This window comes from Falco naumanni, chromosome 1 (genome assembly GCF_017639655.2).
Source record: "Falco naumanni isolate bFalNau1 chromosome 1, bFalNau1.pat, whole genome shotgun sequence".
In the NCBI taxonomy this organism is placed as follows: Eukaryota; Metazoa; Chordata; class Aves; order Falconiformes; family Falconidae; genus Falco; species Falco naumanni.
In genome coordinates, this window is record NC_054054.1 from 119,293,254 (window position 1) to 119,310,826 (window position 17,573).

General features: G+C 42.4%; 1 protein-coding gene across 1 annotated transcript in view; it reads right to left on the reverse strand.

Annotated features, from left to right (window-relative positions):
- Positions 1 to 14,639, reverse strand: part of MYO15B (myosin XVB) — a 46,635-nt gene extending 31,996 nt beyond the window's left edge. The window contains exons 1-13 of the mRNA XM_040590730.1: positions 11,622 to 14,639; positions 11,486 to 11,547; positions 10,413 to 10,476; positions 9,580 to 9,689; positions 8,904 to 8,978; positions 8,410 to 8,530; positions 7,755 to 7,858; positions 5,896 to 5,959; positions 3,577 to 3,738; positions 3,141 to 3,254; positions 2,644 to 2,702; positions 2,430 to 2,553; positions 536 to 631 (exon numbers count right to left, since the gene is read on the reverse strand). Coding sequence (XP_040446664.1) covers positions 536 to 631; positions 2,430 to 2,553; positions 2,644 to 2,702; positions 3,141 to 3,254; positions 3,577 to 3,738; positions 5,896 to 5,959; positions 7,755 to 7,858; positions 8,410 to 8,530; positions 8,904 to 8,978; positions 9,580 to 9,689; positions 10,413 to 10,476; positions 11,486 to 11,547; positions 11,622 to 14,639 — 4,173 coding nt within the window. The remainder of the gene's footprint in view (positions 1 to 535; positions 632 to 2,429; positions 2,554 to 2,643; positions 2,703 to 3,140; positions 3,255 to 3,576; positions 3,739 to 5,895; positions 5,960 to 7,754; positions 7,859 to 8,409; positions 8,531 to 8,903; positions 8,979 to 9,579; positions 9,690 to 10,412; positions 10,477 to 11,485; positions 11,548 to 11,621) is intronic.
- Positions 14,640 to 17,573: the final 2,934 nt, after the last annotated feature.

Below are 17,573 nucleotides of genomic sequence, written 5' to 3' on the forward strand. Positions count from 1 at the left end.
GGAGGGAGGTAACAGAAGGATTTGGTTTATTCATCAGGAAGTTAGTGTTTGACTGCTGTTAGGAACTTGGCTAGAATTATCATTTTTGTCTCATGAAGCTTCTTCTAAAGAGACTAATGATTTTCCTAATTTAGGAGAGGAAGGCTGCTAAGCAGAGTGTCAAAAGGCAACAAGTCTGATAAATTCATTTTCATCTCCAGAGCCTGAGTGATACGTAAAATACTACAATGAATCTACCAAACAGGCTTTAAAAGTACCAGCCGGGGTCTTGGGTCCTTGATTCTGCCCAACTCACTTATAAAATCTGTAAAAGGGAGCAAGGCACTAACAAACTCCCCCTTCCCTTAATTTACTACAGAATTAGTAAAAGACATTAAATAGCCAGCTCTTTGGACTAGGATTCTATAGCTACTGCTTAAGAGGGCCAGGCTTATTCAGCTTCCTGCTTCCCTGCTAAAGAATACTCTCCAGCTGACGCTGCCTCAGCTCATTCCATATATGCTGCCTTTCACCTGGTGGCATGGGTTCCATTTACCTCTTCTTGGGCAATGACAGTTTGGCTGAAAAAACGCTGGAGATGCTCATTGGCAAAGTTGATGCAGAGTTGCTCTAAGCTGTTCACACCTAGATCCTGCAAAGACAAAAAGGCATCATCACTTCCAACCCGCAGCCCTCCCAGGAGATTGTGTCTTCCCACGAATAATGCACAGCACCAGATGGTGCTGATCTGAACTGCTGGTTCAGGCAGCTTGTTCTGATCAATAAGTGTGAATGAACCTGAGAAATTCAAATCATCTTATGTCTGGTTTGCAAGCTCTCAGCCTGGTTTATTGACTAGGCTGAACAGCAAGAGGCAAGACAAGCTGTGAAGGAGCACAGAGAAGAAATTTACTCTTGGATGCACACCCCCACCTTTATATGCTCCAGTTTTCAGCATTCGTCAGAATACAAAGAATTTAACAGGAATCCTAAGTACAAAACTCACAGGCCTTTATGAGCACATATCATACCAAGTCCCTGCTCTGCCTGGTTTTTATTTATTGCAAGTCTGGGAAGCCCTCAGAAGCTCACTGGGGCAGAGGCATGGGTGTACACCTGCCACAAGGGTAAAGATCCCCAACCCAGAAGTCTAGGTGCTACCCTAACCTCAATTTCAAAAACCAACACCTTTCAGGGCCTTGGCTTACAAAATTTCTGCACTTCTATCTCTGTCCTGATGCAAAGCCTAGTGGATCAGGGAGAATCTCTTCAGAAACTACAGTGGATTCTGGACTTATTCCTGTTCAGGCTGGGAATAACAGAAAAACAGGATATGCTGAAGCACGTGAAAAGAAATAAATAATAAAATATAGTGTTAACATATTTCCAGCTTTACCCAAGTCTTCAGGAACAAATGGGAACAGTTAGATTACAGCTACATAATTTTTTTCTCTTACTTCTGTTAATAGCACCATGAATAATTAAAATGTGATTCATTAAGAATTAGCTCATTCACCTCACCTCAACAGCATGCAAATTTATACTAGATATTTTTCTGGGTTTGGTCCATCAAAACAGGCTGATGAGTGATCTGGCTGCCCAAGCCACTGCTGAGCAGCAGAGCACAGGGAAAGGACTCTGAGCTGCTTTTTACAGGAATTTGTGTAGAAGTGAAAGTTCTAAGAAACTTCTAGGGGTTTTGTTAAACCTGCTTTAGGTGAGAATCGAACTGTGGAGTTAAAATCCCCCTGTGTCCTTTCAACATCACACATAACTTGGTTTCTAAACTCCAGTGGACTTGCTGAAAAGACAGTTTTGACCTGTGTTTAATACCGCCTATGAGCTAATTCAATGGACCAAGTTGGTGAAACTGCTGGTTTTGTTCCGATTTAAAAGCAAATAATTTTCATCTTCCTTAGAATGACAGAACCAAAGCTAGCTATGTGCACTATCTATGCAGCACCATACTGACCAGTTCACGCAAAGGTATCAAACATACAAGGCTGACATGGTAGGAGCACCAGAAACCACTCCAGCTGAGACTAGGTTGTTAGGCGCTTACAATTGTTAGGACTCCACTTACACACCGATACTACTCCAATCCACCCAGTTCTATGTACCTTAAGATTATACCTATGCCACGCAGTTATGGAAGACTATGGGCTCCTCCAGATAGCAATCATAACAAGAGTCCATAGTAAAAGTGCTAAATCATGCCCTGAAGGAGCACTTCTCTACTGCCTCTGAAAAAAGGAAGTACCCCCTGAACACAGACATTTAGATTACCTGGTGCAATTAGTGTCTCCTTTCTGGAAAAAAGGAAAAACAAAAAACCAACACCAAACAGAAAACCCACCCATCAGATAGCCTCCCCATTTCTGGCAGTGACTGAGGAGAATCAGCACGTGCACTTCCAGCCCAGACAATATCAAAAGAACAGGAAAAGCAACCTCAAAACCATGTATGTCCACAATGCCCAGAGCACAGTCAGATTCCCAGGGAGCCAACCACTCATTGATTCTCAGCAGCAGCCACTCGAAAAGCAGGTAATACAGAGTCTTGGCAATGGAGTCCCTGAGTAGGAGAGGGGAGTAAAACCAGTTACTGCAAAGACAGCACCATTGGGTGCATCTGACCAACCCAGACAGTAACAGCAGAAGTCACCTGGCATCAATGGCTCCTTCTACAGACAGAGGAGTGAAGATCCGATCATAAGATGTCACCTGGATACATAAAGAGCCAGAATTTACTGTTATTATCCCATAAATACATCAATTTTTTAAATCCACAAGGAAGTCAGCCCAGTTAATAAATGGATTTTTTTCTATTTGGCCTGGGAATTTACCCAGATATCAAAGGAAAAAGTAAAACCAGAATTTTGCTGCCACATTTCAGGGTGGGAGTCAGCTGGCCAACCTGTTAAGCCTGAAGCCACTCACGTCAGAAAAAAGCCCTCCTTGACGTGAGTTCTGCCAACTTCACAGAGCTGCCTTTAGGGGTTCAGCTCACCCCCATTACTGATCCAGCACCACAACCATTTTACTCCTGCTGTTACCTCCCAGGTTTTAGACCTTCTAAGGTGGTGGCCCTTCTGCTGACAGCACTGGGCTAGGGCATTCCATGTGTCAGGATGAATGAGAAATCACCAAAAAGGTACTCACAGTGACACGGTGAGTGACAGCACTTTGCAAGAAATCTGCTGAGACACACAACAAATTGGCCACAATCTGAATCTCAGTGTCACCGGCAATGGCTGCATGTTCATAGGATTCTTTCTAAATAATGGAGAACAATAGTCAGCTATGGATGGGATACCAGGTTCCATTAGTATTGATATTCTCAACACCACCTCAGCTGCACAGAGCTGGTCACAGCCTGGGCAAAACACTAGCATCTAGGTTCATTTTGGCTCTAATAACCTTTGGTTGCCTTCCATCTTCTGTCCCTGCCTAGGTCAGTCTAGAGCCTAATATCAAAATAACATAATAGTCTTCAAAGAATATAATCTCCAGTCAAGAATAATGTCACCGGTCCCACCACATGGGATAACAGCACAATGTTCAGCACAAATAGCCAGGCTGCCAAGGGTTAGTGTACCTCATAGGAGGTAAAGCAGATATTCCCCAGTTGCAGAATGGCAGCCAGGACAGCCCAGGTGGAGGTCAGCTGATCTTCCGAGAGGTTGATTCCCTTCAGAGCTTGCACCAAGACCAGAAAGTCCTGACTGTCCTCCTTCCCCAGGATGTCACATGCTCTGCCCTGAGAGAATAGGAACAGATAATCATGGTCAGCCCTTTTGCCCAGGTTGGAGCTGAGCTACCAGCAACGATCTTCAGAGAAGTAGTTCAACGTTTTAAGGACTGGAGGAATCGGAAATAAAAAGGCCGAAGACACCACTAGTGGGAGCACAGCATTCATGACAGAACAGTCTTTTCTCTCTGGAGTTTTTGAAAGGAAGATCTCTCTTGCCCACACATGCTGTTTTTATTATGGTTCTAATATAGGCACCCCAGCTGCCCCTTGACCACTGCTGGAATGCAGCTTGAGAGAAGGGATGCCAGAATCTACTCCCAAGTATGTCATGTCATACTATATATATATATATATATATATATATATATGTATGTATGTATGTATGTATGTATGTCATGTTGCTACCCCAAATGGTACCAGAACCCAATGTATCAAAGCAAATGGGTTTCTTTGTACCTAGAGAGCCAGATTATAATCTCACTCATCTCTGCCACAGAGCATGCCACTACAACATGGGCATACTGCTCTTATTCTTCTTGTGGTTTTCTTTACAAGGGGACACTCCTGACAGCTGCCTGTGACTCTAAGGGTCACAGAAATCCTGGGTCAAGGTGGGTGTCTGTAGAACCTGCTTGCCTACAAAGGCATTCTTTGACAAAAGTTTCCATCTGATTGTCAGATTCAAGCAAGATCCAAGAGAGATTTTATCAGTCTCTGTTAACTTCTTTACACATGATCTGATCTTTTTCTCTTCTCTGCAGCAGGCTGAGACACTCCTGTTAACTAGCACCTTGAGGAGTTTAGTTTACAATACAGATCCTTTGCCAACTAGGTACATCACTCTGTTAGGGAATGGGCCCTTAATTGCCCTCCATCCTTGAGTCATTAATGATACTCACCCATTCCTTGCCTGAAAGGAAGATGACAGTAATAGTTTGCCAAGTATTCCTCACATGACAACAGCAGCTGTAAATAGTTTGCCCACCTGGGAATGCTGACCCACACAGCTGAAAGAGGAGATATCTTGCTATTGCTGTGAACTCCTTAAGCATGGAAAATGTCATTAAACAAAAGAAACCATGCTCCAAGGTGATAGCTTGCCATAAATCTGGCAAACAATTTTCCAATTCAAATATATTGTAATCAGCAGTATAATTCAGTGGTTTCAAATTTCCACCCATTAAGTCAGTCAATGAAGCAAGTGTTTTGCTGAAGGTGGAAAGAAATATCTCTTGCTCTTTTCATTTCCACATCAAATTGCAAGTGCAAGGGAAGGCAAAGAGAAAAGGATTTCTTCACCACGGGGTGGAGCCATGGGCCTACATGATGACTCCTTTTTAAAAAGGTTTTTCTTTGGGAGCAGAAAGGACCTGAAAGGTAATAAAAAGATCACATAAGAGAAAAAGGTATTCCTTCTTAGGTCAGGTGTGAGACGGAGCAGAGCGGATTTTAGCATAGTCCTGTGAGGGACACATTAGAAGGGAAGCAAAGTTGTTAGGTGCCTAACCAAACAGAAGTGATGTCTTGGTCATTTCACTCTTTATCAGCTGCTGTAGAGCATGCTCACCTCACTCACCTGATTCAGGTAAAAGTAAGACTCTGCCTCTTGCAAGTACATCTCCTCTTTCTGCTGCATAGGCAGCCCAGCCAGCAGCTCATAAAACACATGGTAGTTCCTCTCACCATGGGCCTGATAGGGGACACAGTTCATAGAGTTGACATAGCCAGTTTCAAAACTCTACAGAATACACTCAAAGAGCAGGACACTGCAATGCTGAGGTCAGCAAGATGAGGCCAGAAGCCACCCAAGAATTATTTAATTTGAAAAGTTTCCAGGGTTTCTCAGTGACACTGTAAAAGCATTACATCTGAGAGCAGGCCTTTTCACACAGCTCCTTTCCACACTCCAGACATTAATAAAAAAAAAATTGAGGAAAGATTTAACTTCCAGTAATCCCTAATAAATGACTTGATTCAACCTCTTTGAGACAGAGAGGTTCCCTATTTTATTCAAACAAAATAAGCACTCACCCTCTGCTACAGGAAGGGGACATATTTCTTGCCAACAGTTGAAATCCCTGTTGTTTAACAGTAAATTTAAAGTTAAATACGAGTAAGGGAGAGCAGGACCCCTCTAGGAGGGAGAGTCTCATTGGTCCTTACCTGAAATACCACACGAGACTTCTCCAGCAGGTACTGGGAGATGGATGTTCCCACCACAATGCCACTGAGCACAAGACAACAACAAATCCTGTCAGAAGCCAGTTACAGGTTTTTTTGTAGAACCATTTCTCTGAGGGTTTAGGAGAGGGAGTTGTTGCCAAGAAACAAGGGTATGACCTGACCAACTTGCTAGGAATTTTGAAGCATTCCAGCACTGGTGTTTTGTATCAGATTATTACAAACTATTACAGAGAAACACAGATTCAAGTTTGAATTCTGAACAGCCTCCAGAGTACAAAGGAGCTTGGACTTGAACGATCCTCACTGGATGTGTCTTGAAAATAGTGGAGGGAACACGCCGCACCCTTCCCTTCAGCTGTATCTGATTGCTGTTGCATTTCCACTGACCCTATCCACCCATTTCATATGATAGCCTGTGGGGACAGAGACCACCTTTTTGTTTTATAATTTAATTGCATCTTGCACAAAGTGATCCTAGTCCAAAAGCAGAGTTTCCAGATACTACAGCAATAGTGGGCCACACAGGCAGCAGTCTGTAGTTAAGCTGCATGCAAGGATCTATAGGCCTTTAAGCCTGTCATGTGTCCCATGCAGATCAGGCACATGTGTAACCAAGGGCTGAATTAGTGGGCACCTGAATATATACCACTGATTTCAGAAGAGTCACTATGGCTTCTGTAAAAGGAGATCCTACCTCACAAAGCTGCTGGAGTCATTTGAAGGGGGTGACAAATCTGTAGAGAAGAATGATCTAAGGGGTACACTCTACATGAATTTCCAAAAGGTTTTGACACAGTTGTAGGGCTTCCAGGGAAACCAAGCAACCATGGCATAAGGGAAGGTCCCTGACGTGGGTAGGAGTCAATGGCTGATCCTCTTAACAGTGGGAGGCAACACTAGAGTTCCACAAAGTGTGTCTGTGCTCTGACCTGTAGATGTAACTCAAGGTTTGATAAGTGACCTAAAAAAGAAGCCAAACAGCAATGTGACAAAGCTTCCTGATAGTGTGAAATTATTCAAGGCAGTGAGGATGAAGGCCAACTGTGAATAAATGCAGACAGACCTTACAGTACGGAGTGAGTGAGCAAGAAAATGGCACGTGACATTCACTGCAGATGAATGTAAAGTGATACATACAGGCTAAAGTGGTCCCAGCTTCACGTGTAGACTGACAGGCTCCAACTTAACCATTGCTGCCTAGGCCTGAGACCTTGGGGCTGATAAGACAGTTCCATGAGAATATCAGCTCAGTGCCTGGCAACAATCAAACAAACCCCAAACCAAAACCCCAAAAAACAGAAGTTGGAAAGGAGGCAGGTTCAAAGCAAAAAAGGTGTTTTTCACAGAACTGGTTTGACCTGTAGAGCACTTGCCAAAGACTGTTGCAGAGGCATGACTTTATACGAGTCCAAGAGGAAACTGGAAAACCACAAGAGTCTCAGAAAAACTCCTGAGCTGCTGCAAATGGTTAAGAGCTAACAGAGTGTTAAAGAAAATCATTAGATGTATTTGGCCTGTTCTTACTGTTGCCTCAGTGAATGCTTGTGGCCAGGGTTGGAGACATAATATTGTATTAGATGGCTCCTTGGTATAAACCAGTTCAGCCATTCTTACGTTCTTAATTTATCACCCATTTTGAGAGGTGAAGATCTGTTCTTTCATGGAGGAAACCTAAAAGAATAGGCATGTAAACTCACCCTCTTCCTATCCTGATGATAGCAAGAGTGTAGGGGAGGGAGAGCTATTTCACAAGCTCTAAGCACTGCTAGACCTTTTCTCACCCAAGCACCCCTTGACAGCTGGGAAGGACAGTATCCCAAGATGTTCCTTTAACTCACTGTCGCAGGTGGATATTCAGAAGCTTTCCAAACCGGCTTGAATTGTCATTGAGGATGGTTCTGGCATTCCCAAAACTCTCCAAGATGGGTAGGACATTGCAGGGCTTGAAGAAACGATGGAGAGAACATTTCAGTAGCAATCACAGGTTTTTAAACCCAAAAGGGACTTTAGTAACTGTTAGTTCAAAAATCCAAGAAAAATGGGATTTCACTGAAATAATTCTTGCCTGAATAAAGAGCCTCTTTTTAAATTTATCTTGGTATCATTATCTCTAGCCATTGGTGAGTTGCTCTGTGAGCTCTTCATCTTCACTGCTATGATCTTTCACTTTACTTTTGCTCTGTGTTTGTTCAGATTCACCTCCCAGACACAGCCACAAGGTCTCTAAGGCAAGGTATCATCTCTCTTTTCAAACAGATTTAGCACTTTATACAGCATCAGGGCTCCCAGATACTAAAATACAGAACAACAAATACATCAGCTGTCCTCATGCCTTTACGGGAGCTTCACCTTGAACCACAAACCATCCAAAATCCACCTCAGTTAAACAGGAACAAAGAAATAACATAAGCAGTATGGCCTCTTTACCCTGTCTTTGGCTCCTACTCCTTGCCTAACCATCACAGCATAAAGCCAATCTCAGTCGCCCCTTACCTGTCTGATCCTGTGGCCATCTGTTCTCTGATACAGCATGGTCAGGTATTGCACAATTGCTTTGGCAGCTTCTGTTTTACCTGATCCACTGTGTCCACTGGAGGAACAAGAGGTAAGGAAGCTGGCATCAAAACAGAATTACCTAATTTAGACATGTCAGAGGACCTGTTACAGTGTATCAGTGGAGTCATACTGATTTACAACAAATTAAGATCCATCACATATTGTCTGAAACACTGAGACATCTTGATATAATAGGCCCAAATAAGATTCCACTGCAGAATGCCAAACGTCTTCCACTCCTGCAAACTGATGTGAAGATAAATTCAAACTGTATTTGCACAGAATGAAATAAAAGTCCATCTTATTCCTGTTCTCTACTGACAGCCTTCACCAAGAGCCAGAATAACAAATTTATGGACAGTGAAATGCAAAGATGAAAGTCTTACATAAAGAAATTAACAAGCCTTTGAGAAAGTACCCTTATTTCTTACCTGATGATGACACACTGCTCTTGCTCTGATGACTGAGATAGTGTGTAGGCCATTTCTGCTATGGCAAAGATGTGTCTAGGTGTACACAAAGAAAAGCCCAGTTAACTGACCTCACATATCTACCTCACAAATACAGCACCAAAAGGTTACTAATCAGTGATCTACACTAGAGATGGGCCAGTATCTTGCTCAGAGAAGTGTGAGGAACCAGGGAAACCAAAGTTTTTTTCTTTGCTGACATCAGGTTATTACCACTGTTACAAGCTATTGCAAAGTTCAGGTTCCTCTAGGACCTCTTCACCCTAACTTGAGTAATGCTTTGTGCCATGGTGTTTAATATAAGGCACACCAGCAGTATTATCTGCACTAGAGGAACATGCATACGTTGCTAGCTCTGGCAGGGCTGTACCAGTATCAGCAGTGGGGAGTGCATACTGCCAGAATTCCTCCAGTACACTCCCAGCAGGCATTGAATTCAGGACCTTTAACCAATGCTGAAGAAACTTGACCTAGTGAGTTTAGTTCAGTAGCATTACAGGTCTGAGCAACTACAGCTTTGCCAAATGGATTGCTCACTTCCTGTGCATTCATCCTGCTCTATCAGACAACTGGAAGAAAATAAGCTACTTTCTGAAGCACAAATGTAACGGAGTTTATTTGAGAAAGAGAAACATACGGAGCATTTTTTGAGAGAGTCCCTTGGTGGTACTGGCTAGCCACATCTTCAGAGTAGATACCGAGGTCTTTGAAAGGATTCACAGAAACCAAGATTTGTCCAATGTAAGTCTAGGACAAAAATAAGAAAAGGGGGAAAAAAAGCTGGTGGCTTCTCAGAATTTTCTTACTGAGGAATGCAACTGAACACATCTATTAACACAATTATTAGAATGACCTTTAAAGGAATGCTGTCTATCCCAACTATACTGCCAGATTTTTCAGGGTATGACACAATTTTTCAGTGGTCATTTTCAAAGATCTGTCATTAATATTTCAGGATAAGTGGCACTCATTGTCCATGGTCATCTTTGCTGGTCACTGTCTATTCTCCAAGCTTCACACGAAATTACAATCACAGTAAATGAAAAAGAGAATGACTAGCCATCCAGAACTAGCTCTGGACTGCAACATTGTGTGTTTGCAGAAACTCTAAAGTTTCTTCTTGAGATCCACAACTCTTACTCAGAACTGCTTTGCTAAAACAGAAGAGTTCCACTAGGAGCAGCTGAGTTTAAAACACAACCCAAGTATAGTCATGGGTTGGCAATAAATACCAAAATTAAAGAGAAACTCTGGGACTTTCAGGTTTTACCACAAGTATTTCATGCTACCCATTTACTGAGTAAAAGCGGTGTGAGTATCCTTCTTATCACTGTTCCCAGTGATGAGTGAGCTCTTGAGCTACTTGGTGCATTATTAAAGCTTGATGGAATGATAGAAATTATTTTCTCTTAAAGCTCATTGTTCAGAGTGAATAAGCACTGAAGAAAAACAAAACACCACTACCCATACATAAATAAGATTGCGATGGAACCTCCTCTTCAGACACAGCAGAACTGAGCTTTCACAGACTTCCCTACAAACAGAGGAAAGGACTTGTCAGCCATAAGCTTCACTTGCATATGTCAGTATTGACCTTTCTGCCCTCCCAAGGATGAGGCTGCGATCTGAAACTATTCACTGCCTTCATGTGATTCCAACATGTCCAGGATTAACACATCAGAGAACAGAGCAGCCAAAGCTCAGAACATTTAGCCTGTCCATCTCCATGTGATCACACCTCCTTGCACACAGCCTTTAGAGTTGTTTATCTCAGTTGGATGGCAAGGGTAGAGGGAGTGAGAAGCAGTGTTAGGCCTTTCTCTTTCAACAACAGCAGTGAACCCATGATTTAAAAGCTGTTGAAGATGTAGGGCCTGAGTTTGCCATAGCTGAAGGCAATGGGAGTCACTAAAGCCACAGATGCCCGTGTCAGTAGGCAAACAACACAGAAATGTGCCTCTCATCCTGCAAGTCTCCTGACTTACCACCCACTTCATGCAACAAGAATGGTATGTCAAATTCCCAGTTTTGTCATTCCGCAATATTACAAAAGTCACATCAGCCTCTAAACCTCATTTCCCCTACCCATAAAGTCTATTTGGTATTTTAGAACCCATTTCAGGACTGGGAACCATTTAACAGGAGAAGTAGAGTTCCCTGGGTGCATCTGTAACAAAAGTCTACTAGCTAGGATGAGCTGCTCTCTCTGGTGTGTGACTGCAGAGATTCAATGTGCCCTCTCTGTGCAACAGAGTTTAGGGCCACACTATACTCAACAGTCAGGAGTTCCCTCTGCAGCTGTGCTCCTTCCCATGTGGTTCAGCGCAGGTCCATAACTTCAATAAGGCAGTTCTGTCTTTCACTTAGTTTTACTGTGGAGCATCAGTTACTCAGGTATGATGTGTATCAAATTCTTTTTTCTCACATGGTAGCCAAGGATCTATAATGTGCTTTCTGTTGTTGAGCCAACAGTAGCTTTGAAGGATAACAAGCAAGCCCCTGTGCCCTTGAATTAGCTGCAGAATACCACTGACAACACATACTGCAGTCTGGTTAGATCTTCAGTGTCCTCAGCTTCTACACAGTGGTCTTCACACATGTACACCTGAAACACACAGATACATTACTGAAAATCAGGAGAAGTTCAGTGCATTTTAATACCAGAGACAACACCTCTACCTGTTTGTGCATGAATTCCATCTCTAACATATTGTCAGCAATGTCTTCTGCCTCCCACTGATCCTTGCAGACCTTCATCACGTGGCTGTTGGCCAGATGTGGGTCCTTGTAGGTGGCCCATTTGCTTAGGTTCTCAATGGTTAGTCGTGGCAGCAGCAATTCAGAGCTCAGCCACGCTGCAGTATCACATCCCTGAGCCTGCTGCTGAGACCAGTGAACACCAGGTGTGACTATGTACCCTGCAGTCTGGACGATACCTGAATCCTCTTTGACATCTATGCCACTGGAATAATCTGGTGTAGATACTAGATTCTCTTCTTGATGTGGAAGGAAGCCCTGTTCGCTGTTCCTCTGAGGGCTTTCATCCATCAAAGATCTAGGAGGGTCACATTTGAATCGGCAACCCCGTTGCACAGTCATCACAGTTTTACTGCCTGATAGAGATCTCAGTTTCTCTAGAGAACAACCACTCCCAGAGCCTCTGGATAAAGAGCTCTTTGTCTTTGTCTTAACCATGCTGTGGACTCTGGGGAATACTACAGCAAACTTGGCATCAGTAGCATTGTTCTTCTCATCCAAGCTAAGTAAGTATGGAAAGGAACCGGTTCCATGAAGAAGGGAATCACCAGAAGGCAAATCAATATGTTCTACTTTCTTATCCATTTTAGGACCACCTTTTCCCTCCGCTAATGGAGAAGATTCTTTGTCACTCAACTCAGCCTTCCCCAGCTGTCTAGCTGCACCAGGGAAGGCTTTGCCAGACCGACCAACCCAGCCAGCGGTGCTTACAACCTGGATTGCCACTCTGGTTTTGAATCCAAAAGGTTTGTTACTCCTCTTCCTCTTCCCAGATTTCTTCAAGAGCCATTTTGAAATACCAATTGCATGTGCCACGCTCAGAAGACGAGCTTTCAGGCTTACTTTCTTGGCAGGTTTTTGTCCAAGCCAGCTGGTGACTTTTCTAAAAGCAGAACGGGTGTGCAAGTGCTTGGATCCTTTCCCATCATGCACATTTTCTTTTTCGGAAAGTGCCTCTGCAACTACTTCTGCTTTCTCTTTTTTTGCCTCTAAAGCCTGGCCTGAACTCAGTTTAACTTTTCCAATAACTTTTCCAACTTTCTTTTTCTTGCCAAGGAGCTGCTTATCAGATGATTTTTTGGTAATAGTGGAGCAGCTTGAAACATTTGAAAGGTTTAATCTTTTCTCTCTAAAACTCTGAGCTATGTTGGGTTCCTTCTGTGTAATGAGTGTTTCTAGAGTCATGGGTTTTGAACAGATGCTTTCAACATTTTTCAGGTCAGAGCTGGTTTCTAAAGCCATCTGGACAGGATTTGGTTTACAGCTTGTTAATAGTTTGGTCTCAGCATTTTTATGTTTGTTTTTCAGACTGAGGAGGATTTGGGATTGAGAAGAGCGTTTCTTTGTAAGTATCATCGCTGCTAACTTCTGCTTGCTGCAATGTGATGAACTGTCTCTCTGTGTATGTCCCACCACTTTACCTTGTTCTGCCATCTCACACCTCCCAGATTTCTCTTTCAATATCATCTGCTGCTTGGAGAGCAAAGGGCTACCTTCCAGTGCACTGCCTTCACTGTTCACCTTCTCTTCCTGTTCAGTTCCCTGAAGTACTTTGCTAAGGCGAACGAGGAGTTTTGCTTTCACAGCACTATGCAGTGGTTGGTTTGTTGCATTTTCTTTGCCTTTGTAAATGCTCTCTTCAGTGCTGTTCTCCCCATTGCTGTCAGAATTAACATGTGTATCTTTTGATGCATCTTGAACTTTGTAATTTTCTAATATATTTTCCTTGCCTACTTCATTATTGCCATCTTCTCTATTTTTAAGACTTTTGAGTTGGAATCCTGAAATGTTTACATCATCATCTCCCTCACTGCTCTCAGCTAGAATAGATTTCAGTTGTCTTGGCATGTCATCTTGCTTCTTCATTTTCTCCTCTGCCTCCAATCCTGCAGAGTTAGTGCCTTCATCCTCAGATTCAATCCTTCCATCTGTGGTCACCTGCTCCCTTTCAGTTTCCACAGATGCTTCATTGCTTCCATCAAGCAGTTCCTTGTAGCCTTCTCCTTCAGCCACAGAAGGATCTTCCAGCATGGCTTCTTCCTCACTGATGCCATCTTCCTCTGAAGAACTACTCGTTTCTTCACTACTTGCAGTGCTTTCAGCTACAGTCTCTTTTGTACTTTTTTTGTGGGTCCAATGGCCTTCACTACTGGAGTCAGAGCAGGAGTCACCTGAGGTTTCCAGGATATTTTCTTCTGCACTTTCAGTGACAATAATCCTGGTATGTTTTCCAGCTTCCCTTTTCCCATTTCTCTCACCTTTCCCCTGTGCCACACTGCCTTGGGATTGAGAACGTGACTTCTGCTCAGAAGCTTCCTCAAAGCCATGATTCTCATTGTGCTTCTCCCTAGACCTGGCATTGTGTGCCTTCTGTGGTGAGTCATGTTTCTGAAAAGAGCCTTCAACACTTTGCACTGCGATTGACTTCACAGACTCTGACTCTGTGACTTTTTCACTAACAGCAAGACGCTTTCCACACTTCTTTTTAAAACTGTGTTTCTTGCTGTTTGTGGTGGCTTTTTCCTCCTTATCACTACTGTCCTCACTTTCTTGTCCTGGTGTCATTTCCTGCTGCTTGCAGGCCTTTCCTTTTTTCCCCTGCAGCTTGGACACTAACTGTTCTCCATGTTTTCTCCCCAAACCAGATTCTCTTTTATCATTTCTCTTGTAGGCTCTTTTTCCCCGAAATAAATTTCTGTGGCCATTTTCCTTGCTTCCCTGAAGCATCACCAGTCTCTGGCTTTTTAAGGGGTCTTTTTCAGGTGTGTCATCTTGTTCAGGCAATGACTCTTTACCCTTCTTCAGCTGGCCTCTCTTACCTTCCCGCCGTCTCCCACAGTAGATCTTTGAATCCCCTGGGGAGTTTGCCTTTTTGTCACAACACAGCACTTTCTCTTCTCCAGACTTTTTGTGCCGAGTCTTGGATCGGGAAGGAGGCATTTCTACAGTGTTCAGGAGTATGTGAGGGTTTATCTCAAATCACCTATGAAAGGAAACATTGTGTATTTTGCTGTGAAATAAGCTACAAAGAGAGGCCAGATCCTCCTAAGTGGTAATATACCTCATTTCTATAAAGCCAAAGAAATGTTTGCAGAACCATACCTGCACAGCTGAGGGGTGCCAAACTGACTGTCCTGTTCCAGGTTAATCTCTGTTTTATTTTGTCATTATCCTTATTTTCTTCTTCTATTAGCACTCTTTCCAGAGGCCAGTCATGTACAGGCAACTGAATGAATGAATGTCTGTGATTTTCCGCAGTTGACAAAGGTTTGGCCACGCTGTAGTTTAAGAAAAAGTTAGTATTTCACTTTTTGCTTCTCCAATAGCCACCTTAGTGCTGAAGAGAGGAACATAACTAATGATCTATGTCAAATAAATAAAAAGTAAATATTTAACTCATTTTCCTAGGTATGCAGAATCACAGTTGGACCTATATGAACAACACTGGCTTGTAAGCTGAAAATGCACAATACTGAGTAGATGCTGTATCACTGAGTAGAACAGAAAAGACCACAACTGATTGTTAAAAAAAAATTAACTCAGACTGTACAAGCTGAACTGATACTACAGCACTAGAATCTGTGCAAGCTGAGCTGATACATAATTAGTAGAAAGGATGTAAAAATATAAGCCCCATTTTTTGTGTTTATTATTTTTCACTTGTCTCTTACCAAGTAAGTACTTGGTAAATTTAAATATAATTTTAATTACCACTAAATAGTATCTGATTTTCCAGGGGATAATCTTCTAATTTTTCTGCAGTGCAAGAGAAGGACATTAATGAACAGATCATATTCAAGATTTGACCTGTCATTAAAAACAATTTAGACCAAACAGCAAAACCTATGAGGAAAACAGCTCTCGTAGCAGACAATGTCTGTCCCTGAACAGCTCTCCTGAAACCTTACCAGAGAGAAGGCTAAATAAATAGGGAAATTAATGAGGAATGGGGAAAAGAGAGATGAAATAAAGTGGTAGAAAAAGAAATGCAATAGACAACAACACTAACAATCCAATCATGTAAACTGATAATCTCTGCAGGAAAATGCAGTTGAGACTAGGTTAACTTTATAGCATAAGTCTACATTTCAGAATTGCTTCTGAAGACATAAAATACTGAGAGAATATTGGTTTGTTTGTTTGGGTTTTTTTTAAGACAGTGTATGTTGCCCACAGCAAAAGGATTTTCAAATCATTCTGATTCTACATCAGGATTTTTCTTGATATGTAACTGTACTGCAAAAACACACTGCATAAATCCTAGCAACTCCTTGTACACCAAATACAGGCCTGGTGCCTGTCCGTGAAATTGCTTGACTCCATTCTTTTAGCATGTTGGGGCTAGTTTTGAATGGTCTGTTCTATGAACAAGTGTTCAATGCCTTCCAGGATCTGCCTAACTGAGCAAGAAGTAAAAAGCAAGTATTACTCCACTACGTAGCAACATCTTCACACAACTCCTCCCGAGTGCGCTGTTAGCTGACAGGCTAGAAAATGTTCAGTATTCTAAGTGGTAATCAGCATTGCTTATCTCTCTCTCTTTCCTCTAAAAATAGACAGGAAATAAAGGAAGTAAAAGTGCCCAAAGGATTAGTCCTGACCTTTCAGCCTGTTGGAAAATATCACTTCTATCCTTTCCAGTTTTAAAGATCCTTTATTTTATGAGTCAACCTCTTGCTGCTTCAGACAGACCAAAATACCACTTGGGCTCCAGACTCCACTTCTAGCCATTTGTCTGAATGACGTGCTAATGGCTGAGCCTGGTTTTTATTCCCCAGTCACTAAACACTTCAAGGCAAAGGTCCAAACCAGAAAACAGTAAGGGCATAACTGAAAGGAAATGATGGACCAGAGAAAGGAAAACTTGGAGGTGAACAAAAGAGGAGAGTGGGACTAAGGAAAAATCTTATAGCAAGGAAACCCAACTGTCTGCAACATCTTTCCAAAGAAAAATAGGTTTAAAAGCCTCCTGTTAGGGGCATTTGTAAACCTTAGAAATTACATTAGCCAATGATGGGCAAGGAACAAACCAGTACACAGTAATGGGGACTGCAAAGACACACATGGGCCAGTGAGGAATTCTTGAGAGGTGGGATTGGGGTGGGACAATTAGCTATACTATATAGTACAACTGTTTTCTTCCCCATAATGAAAAGTAAACCCTTGCTGGTTATTATAGACATGCTACAAGCCCAAAAGAGTTCTGGCCAAGGTTTCCTGAAATTTGCTTCCATCACAGGCCTCTCCTTGCCCTAGGGTAGAGGGTTGGGGGGAAGAGTACACAGTCAAGATTGCAGCTCAGCATAAAGCTTTAAACCCTTTGCAGCTAGTATAAAGTCAAGGAATGAGAATTTTTAACATTTAGTACATCAAGAAGGCAGCCTACTCTGCTGTGTGGAAATCCATCCACTCTCCAGAATACCTTATGATTTGCTTGCAGACTAAAACTTGTCAAAGTACTCTTACAGGTTATTTAAAAAAAAAAAAAAAAAAAAGGGGCATAGACAGCCATTGAAAAAATTTGTTCCAGTGTTCTGGGAACAAACTGGTAAAGAACAACTCAGTGAATCAAAGTTTGCCTCACTCCAATCACTCCAAGGAGGGCAGCAAAGGCACATTTGAGATTTAAAGAGCCCAGGGAAGGCTGATGCTCTAAAAAAAGCACACTAGGAATATGTAAACCACATGGTTTTCTTTAAAAAAATGTTGGGTTTTTTTGCATACTACCCATTTTGTACTCTTCTGCATAGCAGAACAATCTTCCAGAACTGCAAAAAACAGTTTCTCCCTTTTTCCCAGTTGCAACTCTGATGCTGAGCAAAAAGCTGCTGCACAGAAAGCACTGTTACGTACAGTTAAGGGCTCCTCAGCAAT